Source organism: Erpetoichthys calabaricus, chromosome 5 (genome assembly GCF_900747795.2).
Source record: "Erpetoichthys calabaricus chromosome 5, fErpCal1.3, whole genome shotgun sequence".
Classification (NCBI taxonomy): domain Eukaryota; kingdom Metazoa; phylum Chordata; class Cladistia; order Polypteriformes; family Polypteridae; genus Erpetoichthys; species Erpetoichthys calabaricus.
The window spans coordinates 200,742,607-200,758,227 of NC_041398.2; the positions used below are offsets into that span (position 1 = coordinate 200,742,607).

Genomic DNA, 15,621 nt, shown 5'->3' on the forward strand with positions numbered 1-15,621 from the left:
TTAGACCTCCCTGACTTTCTCATATACTAAGTATGGGGAAAGTATTGGAATCCTCCAAAAACTCAATTTCAAGATAAATCTCAATGTTTTAGACATCCCTATGTCCAAAAATACCATTTTTGGAATTATGTCCGTGTGTGTGTGTGTGTGTATGTGGGCAAGATAACTTGAGTACACTTTCACTTGGGTCAACCAAATTTTGCATAGAAGTATTAGGTACAAAACATAGATTTCTATCAACTTTTGGGCTATTTCCATTAACCGGAAGTGGTACTTTACCTTTAATTTTTTTTTAGTATGTTTAATTGGAGTAAGTGCATTGGCTTTCTTTTTTGGCACTAGCAAATCAGGCATGAGATGTCGTCTACTGGTAAAAGTGGTTCTGATACAGTCACAAGTGCAATGGGCTTTTAATTCTTCACCCGAGTATTCACATCACCAGGGGATAAAATAAATGAATAAGGATTGTAGGTTAGGTACTCTTAGAATTATATAATCGTTTATTAAATATGATCTTATTATTTACCACATAATAATGAAGAGGTTAAGTGAAATCAAAAGGTTTAATACACCTGCTCTAGGCTATACTTAATATAATAATAAACCAGCCCAGAACAGCTGGTTCTGATGCTGCCAGCATTTGATAGTAATTTAGTTCCTGAATACAGAGTTCCCAGCACCAATAATTAAATAAAGTCACTTAGTATTTTAATTTTATATGCTGCCTTTAGGCTATACCATAGTCCACACTGACACATCTTGTTCTGCAAGGAGAAACTGTAGTTTTCTGAGCTGTTTAAGTGCACAATGCATCTAATGTTGCCGGGACTGGTTCAGGTTTCCTGTGCCTAATAATAGATGGATATGATTTCTTACATTTAGCACAATACCTTGCATGATTTAACATAGACTATTCAACAATCAGTGGTTGGCTAGAAACTGCCTCCAGAAAACTACAACTAATTTAATTATCTATTGTCAAATATTTATTGTTCATATTAACACTAAATATACAAGAAAACAGATTTACATTGTGGCTACATATACTCATTTATAGAAGCAGCAAAAGTTCAAACGGTTTACTCCGTAAACCTTTGTTACAATCTGAGTATGAAATAAAGTTTAGCAAGTAAGGTTGATTTTCACTAATTTTTCAAAATTTTTAATTCTAAAAAAAGGGTGGCTATCCTGACAGTTTAGGTGGAAAGCAGGAAGCACCCATCAAAAGCCTGCCAGCTTAGCAAAGGGTACCCTCATAAACTTTTTAAGTATATTTAATTCAATTTAGGTCTGTGAAAATTTTAAAATGACAGCATTGCATTCATGGTAATCATCGCATCAATTGTTTTATTTTAAAGCTTGGTGTGACTGTCTGGGGGTCAATGAGTAACCACTTTAAAGAATGTAAGATACATATGAACTTAAGCAGAGTGACAACATTTCTGCACTTTTCAGTAAATGCCTATGTGCCTTAGTCATGAGCAGAACAAAGGACTTTGGAAGAGGAAAGTGCATATTTAAGAATTTAAATTTATCTCAAGTAAAATGTAACTGGTATTCTAGGAATTGTAATTTTTTCTGGTAATTAGCAGCTCAAAACACAAGCAAAGACATTATACAAGAAACGTATGAACTGATAAAGTGATAAATTCAGCGTAATATATCAGCTAACAATAATGAATGTGCAAGTCTCTAAGCAGACAAACTCGTTCAAGACTTGCTTTACATCGTTTCTGCTGATTTTTTCTTTTTGACCCTGTGGGCAGCTGGGTAATGAAGGGGCTTCTGTCTCATAGAATCTGGATGCTATTACTAAGCCTGAGGATTGTTGGAGAAGTTTGCACATTTTTCTCACATATACGAGTTTCCTCTGTACATTTCACTTGAAAGTTACTTTACACTAAATTGGCCCTGAGTTAGCATGTACATGAGTGGGACCTATTTAGCTTATTTCTCAGTGCTTCAGGAAAAGGGTATGTGTCCCAGTTACTCTATAATTAAATAAACAATATTATATAAATGGATCAACATAAAAGTGTGCAAAAGGCAAAAAAAGCCAGTCGTTAATTTGAATCTATTTATGCTTCTGATATGATTAAGCTTACAGTGGCAGCAGGGGTTTGATCAGACTGAATTGGTAGTAGATACTCTATATTTTTAAAGTAATTCTACATATGTATACGGAGCTACCTTCCTATCTACAGTGCAGTATACAGGCACAATATATATTCATCAACATTTTTTCTGAACCCATTTCTTCCATATCAAGGTTACAGGGAAGCCAGAGCCCCTTTCCAAAGTACAAGGTCAAAGCTAGGAACTAATTCTAAATTTTATACCGTTTCCATAAAGTAGACATTAATGCATATGCAAACACTCAAATAAGCCAGGTCAGTCATCTATTAGCTTATCAAGTAGCTCATTAAAATGTATAAAGAAAATGAAGGAAACCTACATGAAAATTGGGATGATATGTAAATTCCACACAGGCAGTGACTGGGCTGGACACAGAACCCAGGGTCCTGAAGCTTTGAGGAAGAAGTGCATATGTAGAATTATGTTCATTCATTCATTTAGCCATCCACCTCTTTTCAAATGTGCATAATCTAGTTCTCTAATCATCTAAAAATGTATGAAAACCTACTTAAAAAATGTTTCATTCATCAATTAACATTCTATATCATATTATTCCAGTTAAACATTGCGAGTGACAGAGCTCTGAACTGAGTACCAGTCCATTTTAGGGTTATACAAAGGACACAATGAAAGCATAGTAAATAGCATTGCTGCTGCACTGTGCATGAATACTTACAGAATGAAGTGTTTCTGAGTGTGCCCTGCAATAAATTGGTATTCCAGCTTTGTTCAGCTCCTGTGATGCTTTCTGTTGGGGAAGGCTTAGGCTCCCCGTTCCATTCTATCAGAGAAAACTGTTGTATTAAATAAATGAGTGAATGAAAGAAGAGATATATATATATTATACATATATATATATACACACACACATACATACATACACACTGTATATACAGTAATCCCTCTTCGATCGCGGGGGTTACGTTCCAGACCCCCCAGCGAAAGGTGAAAATCCGCGAAGTAAAAACCATATGTTTATATGGTTATTTTTATATTGTCACTCTTGAGTCACAGATTTGCACAGAAACACAGGAGGTTGTAGACACAGGAACTTTATTCAAACACTGCAAACAAACATTTGTCTTTTTTTCAAAAGTTTAAACGTGCTCCATGACAAGACAGAGATGACAGTTCTGTCTCACAATTAAAAGAATGCAAACATATTTTCCTCTTCAAAGGAGTGCGCGTCAGGAGCAAAGAATGTCAGAGAGAGAGAGAGAGAAAAGCAAACAATCAAAAATCAAAAGGTTCTGTTCGGGCTTTTAAGTATGCGAAGCACCGCGTACGGGAAGCTTATTGCGTGACAAAGCAGCTGCAAATAAGCCCAGCAAGGAAGGGAGCAATGTGAAGGTAGTCTTTCAGCATTTTTAAGAGGAGCGTCCGTATCTTCTAGGGGTCTGAACAGCCCCCCTGCTCACACTCCCTCCGTCAGGAGCAGAGAATGTCATAGAGAGAGAGAGAGAGAAAAGCATACAATCAAAAATCAATAGGTGCTGTTCAGGCACGGGAAGCATATCGCGCGACAAAGCAGCCACAAGTAAGCCCGGCAAGGAAAGGAGCAATGCGAGGGTAGTCTTTCAGCGTTTTTTAGAGGAGTGTCCTTATCCTCTAGGGGTGTGAACAGCCACCCTGCTCACAATATATTTTAAGCCCTTATAAACTCTCCCACACTCTTATAAACATTTCCCGCACAGTTATGCAGCATAAACCCTTTACATTCTCTTAGATATTAGGTAAGATTCATTGAATTTATGTATGTAAACACACTGTTTATATACTACGCACAAACATATGTATCGTATATCATTGAGGAGTTTTATTTAATACGTGATACGTGCTCTGATTGGGTAGCTTCTCAGCCATCCGCCAATAGCGTCCCTTGTATGAAATCAACTGGGCAAACCAACTGAGGAAGCATGTACCAGAAATTAAAAGACCCATTGTCCGCAGAAATCCGCAAACCAGCGAAAAATCTGCGATATACATTTAAATATGCTTACATATAAAATCCGTGATAGAGTGTAGCCGCGAAAGTCGAAGCGCGATATAGTGAGGGATTTCTCTGTGTGTGTGTGTGTGTGTGTATATATATATATATATATATATATATATATATATATATATACACACACACATACACACATACATACATACATACATACACACACACACACACACACACACACACACACACACACACACACACACAGTATATGTATGCATGCCGCTGGGACAGGCATCATTTCCCTACAGGTTAGAGAATGGATTAATTGATACTGTAAATAGGATACATTTTGTTTTGTTTTTTTTTTTCCCTTTTTAAAGTCAATATGGACAAGATTATTGGGAGCATGTTTGTTCATTTGTGTGTTCATTCATTCATTAGGACATTGGAAATGCTGCTCGTAGATGAGGCAAATTTGAACTAGGTATAAACCTACGCCAGAGGACGGAAGGCTGCAGGCTACACTGTGACAATAATGTAGAGGTAGATGTGCACCTTTGGTATGGAAATCTGCAACAACTCCATCAGTAGGAGACAATGGCTTTGCACTTCTAATCCCTCTGACCCTTTGCGTAGCACTTTGGCAATCATGCAAAATCTGACATTACCCCTACATTGCCTGGAATAGGTTCATAACACATTAAGAATTAACATGCAAAGTATATGCACTAAAGAGTATTAACATTTTTTTAAAGTGTTACAATCTGAATAATGCAGAGCTATGGTATGATTCATCAATGCAATTACTGCTATATAGTATGTATTTGAAGAACAAACATTACTTGGTATTTTTCTGTAATCCAAATATTCATTTAAAACAGTTATGTAAAGGCCTTTTGCGTGACAAATTCATGAGACATATTTTGCATTTGTTTTAGAAAGTAATGAGTGATCATATATAAAAATAAAATCTGAGTGCTCAGAAAACCAATGCAGCTCAAGGAAGGTGTAGTAAATTCAACATTGTCAACTGTCTGTCCTGTTCGATAAATCTCATTTGGAAAAAGTTGTGATGCTCAAGTGGTGGTTAAGTTTGTGAATTGGCATAATAATTGTATTATAATTGTAAAACAGAAAAAATAATTATATTTACTCTATTTATAAGACTCCTGTAAACACTACTCACCAAACACTGTAATTGTTTCAAAGTTTCTTTATACTTACAAAACCCTCGCTCATCTTTTTTCTCTGTTATGACATATGCTTAATTAATCTGATTACTGTACCTCTTTTCCTTATCATCAGTGACCAATCATAACTTTTCTGTTTTTACACAGAACACACCACTACAAATTCCTTTTGCCACCCCAGCATTGCATGTGCTTTCTTTACCAAATCTATACCAAAAGTCTCCACAAATAATAAGTCTTAATCCTTATCTTATTAGTTATACCTTCAAAAGAACACTCTAACCAATCTTTCTATAAAGTATATTTTAAAAAAATATGAATTATCTAGAATATATCATTTTATTTTTATACTGTATTTTATATTATGAATGTGATCATTTTAATTAAACAAGCCAATTTAAAAATTTCTCAGATTTACATTATATATTTTTCAAATATCTAAAAATGTTAAAGAGTCGTTTTCTTAGTTTCTTCTCTTATTCATTAACCCTAATATGACCACATATTGGTTTGAATTTCAGTCTATTCCAACTTCAACCCCAACCTGTAAGGACAATAAGGCAGCGTAATACTATACAAGGATGACGACATTTAAACGTAGTCTGGATTAACACAAGAGGGTCGGGAAAAGTATATCCTCAAACATGGAGCAGGCTGTAAATGAAATGCAGCAGTTATTAAAAATAAAATCGAAAATAATGATTTAATTAAGGAAGAATTTAGCCAAAGTGGAAGAACATACATATACTGGGTGATTATGAAACAAATTTACCAGATTGGTGTGGCACTAAAAACAGAGAATACTGTATAAAAAGAAAACCAATATGGGCAAATAACTGCTATCACTGCGGCCAATAGGTGTGTGCCTGCCTTTATTTTCTGAGGGGGCCAAAAAGGCCTTGCAAAGGAGATACAACTCATGAAACCAATTCTGGTTCAGAAAGAAATATGAATGAAAACTCTCTCCAGATTATTAGATTTACATCATAGTGCCACACCTAAAGACAATACTGTAGTGACTTGGACATGCTTTCCTCTTAGCATTCTTCTGTTATTTCTTTCTGTATAATAAAGATTGAACCACAGAGTCTAATCAACTTTCATACTGTAAGTATATGTTATATATTCATTTTAAAGACCACCATGTGTTTAACCTGGACAGATTTCACCACATCTTATCAGTTCATGAGAAGTATAACAGACGTTTACAATAAATCCCAGCAGTTTGAAAGAGGTGGCTATGGATGAGTCATAATGTATTTTGGGTTATAGCAAATATTAATGCAAAACTTTACAGTAGTAAAGATTTGTTGCCATAACATAACAAAAACACACTAATTCAGCAATGGCATTCTATACGTCATAAAATATGTAAAAGACCAGAACAGAACATACTTAAAATGGACTGGTTACTTCTGACATATTTCCATTTCATAAATGTGATTTTTCATCTTACTTTTAAAATACAAAATCTTTATCAGAGACTATAAACCTATGTGGATATTTTCCTAAATTTAAACATATTTTCAAAGTGGTATACTTTGTCAAATCTAGTTTAAAATTAACAATTTGTAGAGAATTACACTAAAGGCTAGTTTAAAAATGTCATCCTTCACACACAGTTTCTCTTCAGTTTAGCGATCAATTTCTATGTTAAATTAGTTTCAAAATGCCTCCGAAAAATGTTATCACATGAAAACATTTTTCATTCAACCATTTGCTTAAGTTTAAATCCACTAAGATCGTTCTGAAAACCCCATTTTCTTTAGCCCAGCATGTGAAGTACCTTTACAGTAGTTTTGAAGCTGAAATAATGTGAACTTTCAGTGCATTTAGATGATGCCTTACATGCGCAGGACCTAGAGGTCTGGGAATTGTATTTTGCAGTCTGTTTAACTCTCTGTGAACAATGCAAACAATTAAAATCAGCAAATCAATTATAGTCTTATATGTAATACAAACACTCTCCAATGAATGTGACTTTGTACATATTAAGTAAGACTACATACAGAAGGAGACACCCAGAAGTGCAGCTTTCAGTATACATTTGCTCAAGAACCTTCTATTTATTCAAATACTTATTACTGTGCATGTATATCTGCATATATTACATATGTATGTTAAATAATTCCCCAGGTTAATTCTCATTATTTCCATAAAGTTATTGTGTTTGTTTACATATTCGACAAGCCAGCCTATAACCAAATTGAGCAATACCTTAAAAAAAATAAGATCATTCATAAAATAAATTGCCTAATATTGCAACTAAAGATATGCATCCAATAGTATTAATCATAAAATGTATATATTTATTAGCATTAAAAGCTAAATGCTAAAGGTAAAAAGATAATACTATAGTTATTCTCAGGATTGTGAGTACTCTCATTCTTGCGAGTTGTAAAAGCATTATCCAGAAAAGCTAAGGCAGTTTAATTAATGTTTTTCTGTTTTGCTAAAAAATAATCACAGACAAAATGAAGGCCTGCACAAAAAAATACTAAATACTAATACTAAACCTTTGATACTAAACATAAGTAACAATACAGAAAGCAGTAATTTTTCAAAGAAATCATTTTTTTTCTTAGTGCACAAGTACAAGAAACTGAATAGCATTAAATGTGATTACAACAGAGATGTCAGTTTGTGTTTGCGACAAAACTAAAAACAAACTGTTTGGCTGCAACTTTTAAGTGCCTCCTAGCTATTAAAAGAGAGATATGACTGCAAATATAAAACTCACTCAGGCCTCATGATGGAAAAAAGCAAGGAAATAATCTCTATCTGACAGCAAGGTAAGACAATAAATGGGAATCAGCAAAAAGCACACTGAAGGTTAGGAAAATACTAGATTTTTATTGAAAGATATTAGTAAAGTGGAACTGTGTAATAGTAATAATAATAATAATATAATAATAATAATTTCATGCAGATGCTAAAGGCAAGGCCCTCCATGCTGAGTACAGGGTTAACAAAACAAAAGCAGCATCCAATGAGCAGATGTGTAAATGCTACAGCACATTACAGTACAACAGGGTACATGTTTTCTACAGAGAGATTACATTGGAATCATCTATTCAATGTAAAAACAAGACCATGCAGTCATTTCTAATACAAGAACAAAAGGTAAAGAACCACAACCAAAGAATATAAAGACATTGTTGAATCTAAAGAGAGTTTCTATAGCAGTGCAGGACATATCCATCCCTGTGAAACAGATAGCATTTTGCAGTTAATTTAATAAAATGGCATGCATGCCAAAATAAAATCCAGTCAACGGCTACAATAAATTTAGAGCGATGCTGTCCACATCAGCTTTTAAGGATTTTATCTTTAATGTAATTGTAACTCACTTAAGTATTTTTGATAAAATGTATGCTTTGACAAAAAGCATAACTATTTAGAATTAAATTTCAGGTGCAGTATACCATTGCAGCATATTGCCAACTCAGCCTTTTTGTTTTTTTCTTCTTAATAAATTTTATTATCTGGGCCTATGATTAAAAAATATACATGTTTAAATGCTGATTGTTGAAAAACAGCAAAAGTATAAGAAGCAATATATTTGTACATTCTATACAATATATGCTTTATCAATGCTGCTTAGTTTGCACTGTATCATCAAAAAATGGATACAAATGATGCATAGTACAATGCACCTTCCAAACAGAAAACAAGCAAAGATGAGTTTATCATAAAATGCAAGGTTTTTGGTTGTTTTTTTTTTTTTTTGTTTTTTTTAACATTTAATCTGTGCAAAATGTATCCACTTAACAGGAATTTACAGCATAATGTAGTCTAATATCAAGACTGGATGGGAGGTACACAATGACATTTATTTTAAATACTAATTCTACAATGGGTTATTGACTATACAGTAATTTGACAGAAGAAAAGACACATTAGGTTTCCGATAGAATGTGTTATTTATATTCTCGGTTTCAACCGAAGGATATGTGACTGAGTGAGCTTTCTTTTTTAATGTCGTCTTCTGATGGAAAGAGGAAATGAGAAGAAGGGAATCACAATACAGCTAAATGCAGAGTACAGGCAGAGGCCACACCAAAACAGCAGCAGATGACCATTAGCTACACAATGAAAGGGGGGAAAAACAAAGATCTGATAAATGCAGAGAATGTGAGCCAGCCCTGACATTGTGAAATATTTAAACAGAAGAAAAGGAAAGCACAATGAAATCACTGAACTAATTTTTCTTGTTAATAAAGGCACGTCACATTATTATTACATAATCACCTCTGAGAGCGCATAATAATAAGGAGGCTGGTCAAATACAATATTATTTTTGCAGAATCTAATGAACAAGCAAACCCCACCACCACCCCAATAACTGTTTCCCTGCAAGATGCGCTAATATCATCTCCTCCTTATTACATAGTAGGACACCACATTATTTTAAGGTATATCGAACGCAAAAAATGCATTCAGAATTAACAATAATAATAATAATATTAATAGTATAAAATTTTTATTCAATTTGACAGAGATTTTAAAAATTACATTTGAAATAGATCGGCTAATAAGTCACCAGACTGGGAGCGACTGAAACCCAAACTGAGAGATAGCTAGCGGAGGGAGGGGGGGGGCGGAAGAGCAGATCGACTGGAAGCCTGTGATAAATAATGCAGCGCCTCGCTCAGTATGGCGAAGCACTTAAAATAAAAATAACTAACTGATAAAGACCCCCACCCCCAAGAAAAAAAAAACAATATGTACAAACGATGCGACTTTAGCTAATGCATAATAAACAGATGGCTGTTAAGTACAAGTGAGCCCATGAACCTTCCTCACAAACGAGACATTGCGAAGCGAGCTAAAAACAAGCATAACCGCCTCCGAAAACGCTCAGCACAGAAAATCGTGAAGAAAGAAAAAACAAAACAAACAATACCTCTGTTTCTTACAGAGCCAAAAACAGGAAGAACCAGATATCCAACATGCACTAAAACCATCCTGGGAACCTTTGTTAGCGCTGCAGCCTGTGTAACAGATGGCCCATGGAAATGGTCCCTTCCAATCCCCTATACATTCAAATGTGGAGCAGATCCTGCAGCTGCTTCGAACACAAAGGAAGCGCCAGCCAATCGCGACGAGGAGCAGCGACGAGCAGGCCTGCTGTGGCACCCGAAGCAGCCAATGGGTGCACGCCCTGGCTCTTTATTGTGCGTTACCATTCTATAGCCCTGTTCCCTATAATAAATTGTACCGGGTTATAAAGATAGGCACCTACTTACATGTAAATCGCCAGCAACGTCCCCCTTCACTCTCGTCCTTTATTGTGTCCCTGCTTTTCTGCACGTTTGCATTTCAAGCATGGAAACAGCAAAACAGAGGGCAGAAATAAAAAAGAAACAACGTACACATTCAAAACTATTCGCGATGATTTAGTTTTCGTTTAAAAAATATTGAAACATACAATCCTTCTAAACTATAAACAGTTTTCCCATTTAAAAAGAATTGACGAATTGTGTATGTATTCAAAATTTTAAGAAAGAAAGAAAGAAAGAAAGAAAGAAAGAAAGAAAGAAAGAAAGAAAGAAATATTCAAATTTTTCTAAAATTAATAATCAGTATACTCCTTTGAGAAACCAAGGTCATGGTCAAATGTCTCGTTTTTGAAAAAAACCTGTGACACAAGGTCAAGTTTGAAAACTTAAAGATGTATTATGAAAGCCATTACGCAAATACATTTGAAGAAAATGTATATACAATTTTAAGCAGTGTTGTCAAATAATAAGAAAAAATTCTAAGTCCTGGAACAGCATCACTTATCTCTTAGATATATTTGCATATTGCTTGCTTCATCTATTATTTCATTCACTTTCATATCAACTCATCATGGTTGCTGTGTATTACTGCATACATGTACTGTGCTGCATATATATGGTTTATACAGGTGAAGGATTGGGATAACCAACCAATAGGAATCTCTCTGTAGTGGGTCCAGTAAATATTGTATTTTTAACAGGATATCTGAAACCTGCGCTCTTGGCTCACAAGAAAGCAAACAGAGCTGGTTCATTTAAATCACTGAATAAGTTTAGGTCCATCTGGTTTAAAGACTGCAGGGAAAAATACATCTGAGGTGAAAAGTGTACCCTGACAAATGGACCTAATTTCAAGCAGTTCTGTTTAATAGTACTTTTAAAATAAAATATTCTGAATCAAATGCTGACTACTTATTGAGCTTGACTCATGGGAGCCGTTTAGGTTCCCGTTTCTTTAGATAAACCATCCTGATTGACCTGTCTGATATGCTGGACAACACTTGGTTTAGTAATTCAAACAGGACAGATGGGTACTTTTTTAAATTTTATATTATTAATGGGACACCTCACATTACATTTCAGTCTTTGAGACTCTTAGCTCACGTGCCTCAAAAGGCAAATAATGTTAATGTAGGCTATTCTCAAAATCAAGTTTAGAGAATACCTCTTGAAATTAACAAACCAGTCAATGGAGTAAAAAGCTTAGTCTGTTTAACATATTTCACTGGCTTTCTTCATATCATCATAAACAAGCATTACACCAGAAGACAATATTTTCAGTTCATGATAAGAGCAAAATCTGCTCTGGCCTCAAACAGCCTAAGACTGCATTTCATTTTGATATCATTTGCCATAACCAGGCAACCCACAGCTGACAGTAAATTTCCATAAAAGTAATACAACAAAGGTGAGGTAGCAAAAGATTTAAGATATTGAAAAAAATGTTCAGTTCTTACATTCCCCCCTCAAGAAATTACTAAACTGAGCCTGTAGTGTAAACAAGCTGAGGTGTCATTTTACAATCTATTACGTACTGCCTTTAAACTAAATGATGTAAGAGAACTGCAATATGCTAACACTCTTTGCAGAACCGGTTCCTCCTGCCTTTGGCTTGATGCTGCCGGGATAGGCACTGGCTTCCTGTGACTCTGTCTTAAAAAAAATGGATGGACAGGGTGACATGACTGCCTGTATTGAATATGTAATGCATTGAAGAGTGAATCTAAGTCTTCATCCAACCAAAGAACACATCCTAAAAAAAACTGCTGATTTCCTGAGCCATGATATAAGGTATGTTCCCAAGAGTAGTTGCACTTGTTAAAATGGGTAGATGAATCCTGGTTTTAAATTGCACTTCCTGTATTGATTACTAATCCATTTGGAAAGCAAATGTCTGAAGCTTTTTCTGTTGTCAAGCTTCTGGTCATCTGCTCACCCAGCAATTTGCTTTGAAGAAGAGTACAAGAGAGATGAAGGGGTGACCAGGGGGATGGGATCAGTAGAGCAGTAGTCCTAGATTGTATGACAGTGCTCTGTGTAACATACTGGTGGTGGTGGTGGGGGGGTTAGGGGGTGGACTGACAGTGACAAAGAGACGAAAAGTAAACAAAGAAGCCTTAAATAAAAAGGCCTCTCTGAAGCAAAGTGGATACTCAGCTGGAACAGATTTCACACAACTCTCCAAAATGCCAAGATGTACGCCAGCAGTAGCTTGCTCTTAATTTGGTGGCTGAACCAAAATATTTAACTTTTTTCCCTTTATTTACAGGTACAGTATGTTCGACTCAAAAGACATTGAAACTAAGCGTGTGATGTTTGTCTGCTTTTTACATTTTCTACAATGTACAAAATCTTAGAAGGCACTCCATGAATTAATATTTTTTAGTACAATGTGGGTACTAAAGATGAGTTTATCATAAAATACAAGCTTTTTTTTTTAAACTGCCACCACTTATCTCGACAGCACTGGACACGAGACAAAGAGCAAAACTTGAAAAACCTTGTCAAGACTGAACTCATAAACGGCTAATTTAGCACTAACAGTTAACATTAAAAAGTACATCTTTATGATGTGGGAGGAAACCAGCACTGTCAAGAAAGAAAAGAAGACATGGTGTGAACATGCAAACTCTCAGTGACGGGAATTAAGAAATCAACCCCAGGTGTATGGAGCTATGAGGCAGCAGAGCTCATCATGTCACCCATCAATTATTCACTTTATATGGTGGTTTCATAAACAAGTTTCCCCAGGAACTGTACAGGACACACCAGTAAAACACTTTTCTGGCACTGCTACAGTCCACCTTGGGTGAATTTGGTAGCTGGCCTGCAAATACTGGTTTTAGTTTAGACATGCTGGAGAAGTAAGCACTTACTGAGACCAAAGATGCTTTCAGGCTAGGCAACCAAACTTAGTCGCCAAGATGAGAATTTAACAAAATAACACACTGGTAATCTTGTCTGTGTTTGAAAAGGTTCCATAAAATCTTTGACTAGTAAAGTTCACAAATTACTCCCTTCACTGATTTATCCTGTTTAATACAATTCTGGGTCAAAGGGGGCAACATCCTTACCTAGCAGGAACAGGCACAAAGCAGGAAGCAAAATGAAGGTAGCACCAATTACCACAGGGCACAATTATAAACACATGCTCATTTAAAATTTACAGTTACAAATAAACATAGCATGCACATCTTGGGGATGTGATAAGAAAACCAGAGTGTATAGAAGAAAACCCACTTAAACTTAACAAGAACAGGCCAACTCCAGTAAGTCAGAGCTGGGGTTGGATTTAAACACAATCTCCTGAAGCTGTAATAAAATAGTGCTAACCACTACATCAATTCATAAAAAAAAAGATTTAGACAAATGTGATGCCTATCAGGTTTAAAATGCAAAAATGGAAACTCTTACAGGACCAAAAATATTTGATTTGATTACATCATGCAGGGCCAAACGATATGAGGCACACATGAGTAGTACTTACTGTAGGAGCTATATTGGACTCTTCACTGCCCTCAAATAGGTGGTATACTGTGGAAATTAGGAAGATTAATTAGATATGGGACTCTATAACATGTTGTTTGCAGCACAGAGTTGATAGAGGTTATACTTAAACCAATCTAGTGTACTTGTAAAGTCTTATCTGAAATTCAGTATGCAATTTCATCTCCAAATTACATAAAGGACATATATACTTCATATAAATCCAGAGAAAATCTACCACACATAGCAAGACAGTGAACTTAAATCAATTTTGGGGGAATTGTTTAATTAAATAAAATAATTAATATAAACTTCAATATCCATGATGCTATTTTAAAATACATTTTTGAACAAAATCATGAAGGCTCCAACTTTCCAGCAGCTCTGCTGTGGATAAGAAGGTTTACAAACTGGATGGGCTGATGGATGGATAATATGGGAAAATGATGGAACCTGCTCAACAGTAAATCTTAAACTAATGTCAGAAAATGCAATTCAATAAAGTGACCAGTATAAGTACATAAAACTATTACAAGTCAATCATCTTTCAAAAGCTGACATTTTAGAATTCACCAAGCCATCCAGTCTTTGGACTTTTTCTCAAATGCAAGCCACCAGGCACAGCAGAAGAGCCAAGAAGAAAGCAACAGACAAGAAACTTACTCATGATCCTATTGTACTAGAGATTCTTTTTGTGTTGGCATACTGCCTTCCTGTGCCACAACAGCTATTTGTATCCAGTACTCAAACTAAATGTCATTTGTCTGTTGTTCAACCGTTTGTCCTTCTGTCTCCTGTTTTGGGGGTATATGTGTTCTATGAAAAGATTAAGCAATTACAGAAGGCTAGGGTCACTGAAAAATACAGTCCCAACACAGTTTTACAGATGTAAAGAATAGACATCTGTCCTAATTATATACATGTGCTTTTTTTTAATGGATATTCCCCAGAAATCAACTGTTCAAAGTTGAAATGTTTGAACTAACTGTTGCCTATCATTTCCATAACACCATTTATGATTTCTTTCTTTTTTTTCCATCTTTTCAAAAAAAATTTGACTCATACAGCCACAGCACTTTAGAAATGCGCCATCATGTTTGTCAAAACTATAAAAGGAATCATGTTTAGATTATACAAGAACAATCCTAGGTCATATCACCCATATATTTTAGCCAAGTTTAAATAAGTGCATCTACACAGTACATAAACCTTTCTTAGAAGTACATGCACTATAGCACATATACCATATAGTGAAAGTTACACTGTATACAGTAATGTACACTGAAAAACTCTATACTGAAATGCATATTTTATATTCAAACACTGCACATTCTGTGCAATGAAACTCCTACAAACTGTAGTAAAACATGGCTTATACTGCAATACACTGAAACACACACTACATGAAACGTGTACATACATTCCACAATAAATCGAGGTGACTGCATACTGAAACGTGTATCGTTCATACTGAATGCAACAGAATAAACATGGTTTCGATTGATTTGTAAATGGATTACTGCCTCGCCCCCTTTTGTGCTGCAGGCACGGGCTCCGAACCCTCAGATTCTTACAGAGTGCT

The 15,621-nt window shown here is 35.3% G+C and overlaps 1 protein-coding gene across 1 annotated transcript in view; it reads right to left on the reverse strand.

The window, feature by feature from the left end:
• rnf165a (ring finger protein 165a) overlaps positions 1 to 10,342 on the reverse strand; it is a 132,269-nt gene extending 121,927 nt beyond the window's left edge. The window contains exon 1 of the mRNA XM_051928499.1: positions 10,178 to 10,342. Coding sequence (XP_051784459.1) covers positions 10,178 to 10,238 — 61 coding nt within the window. The 5' untranslated portion in view covers positions 10,239 to 10,342. The remainder of the gene's footprint in view (positions 1 to 10,177) is intronic.
• Positions 10,343 to 15,621: the final 5,279 nt, after the last annotated feature.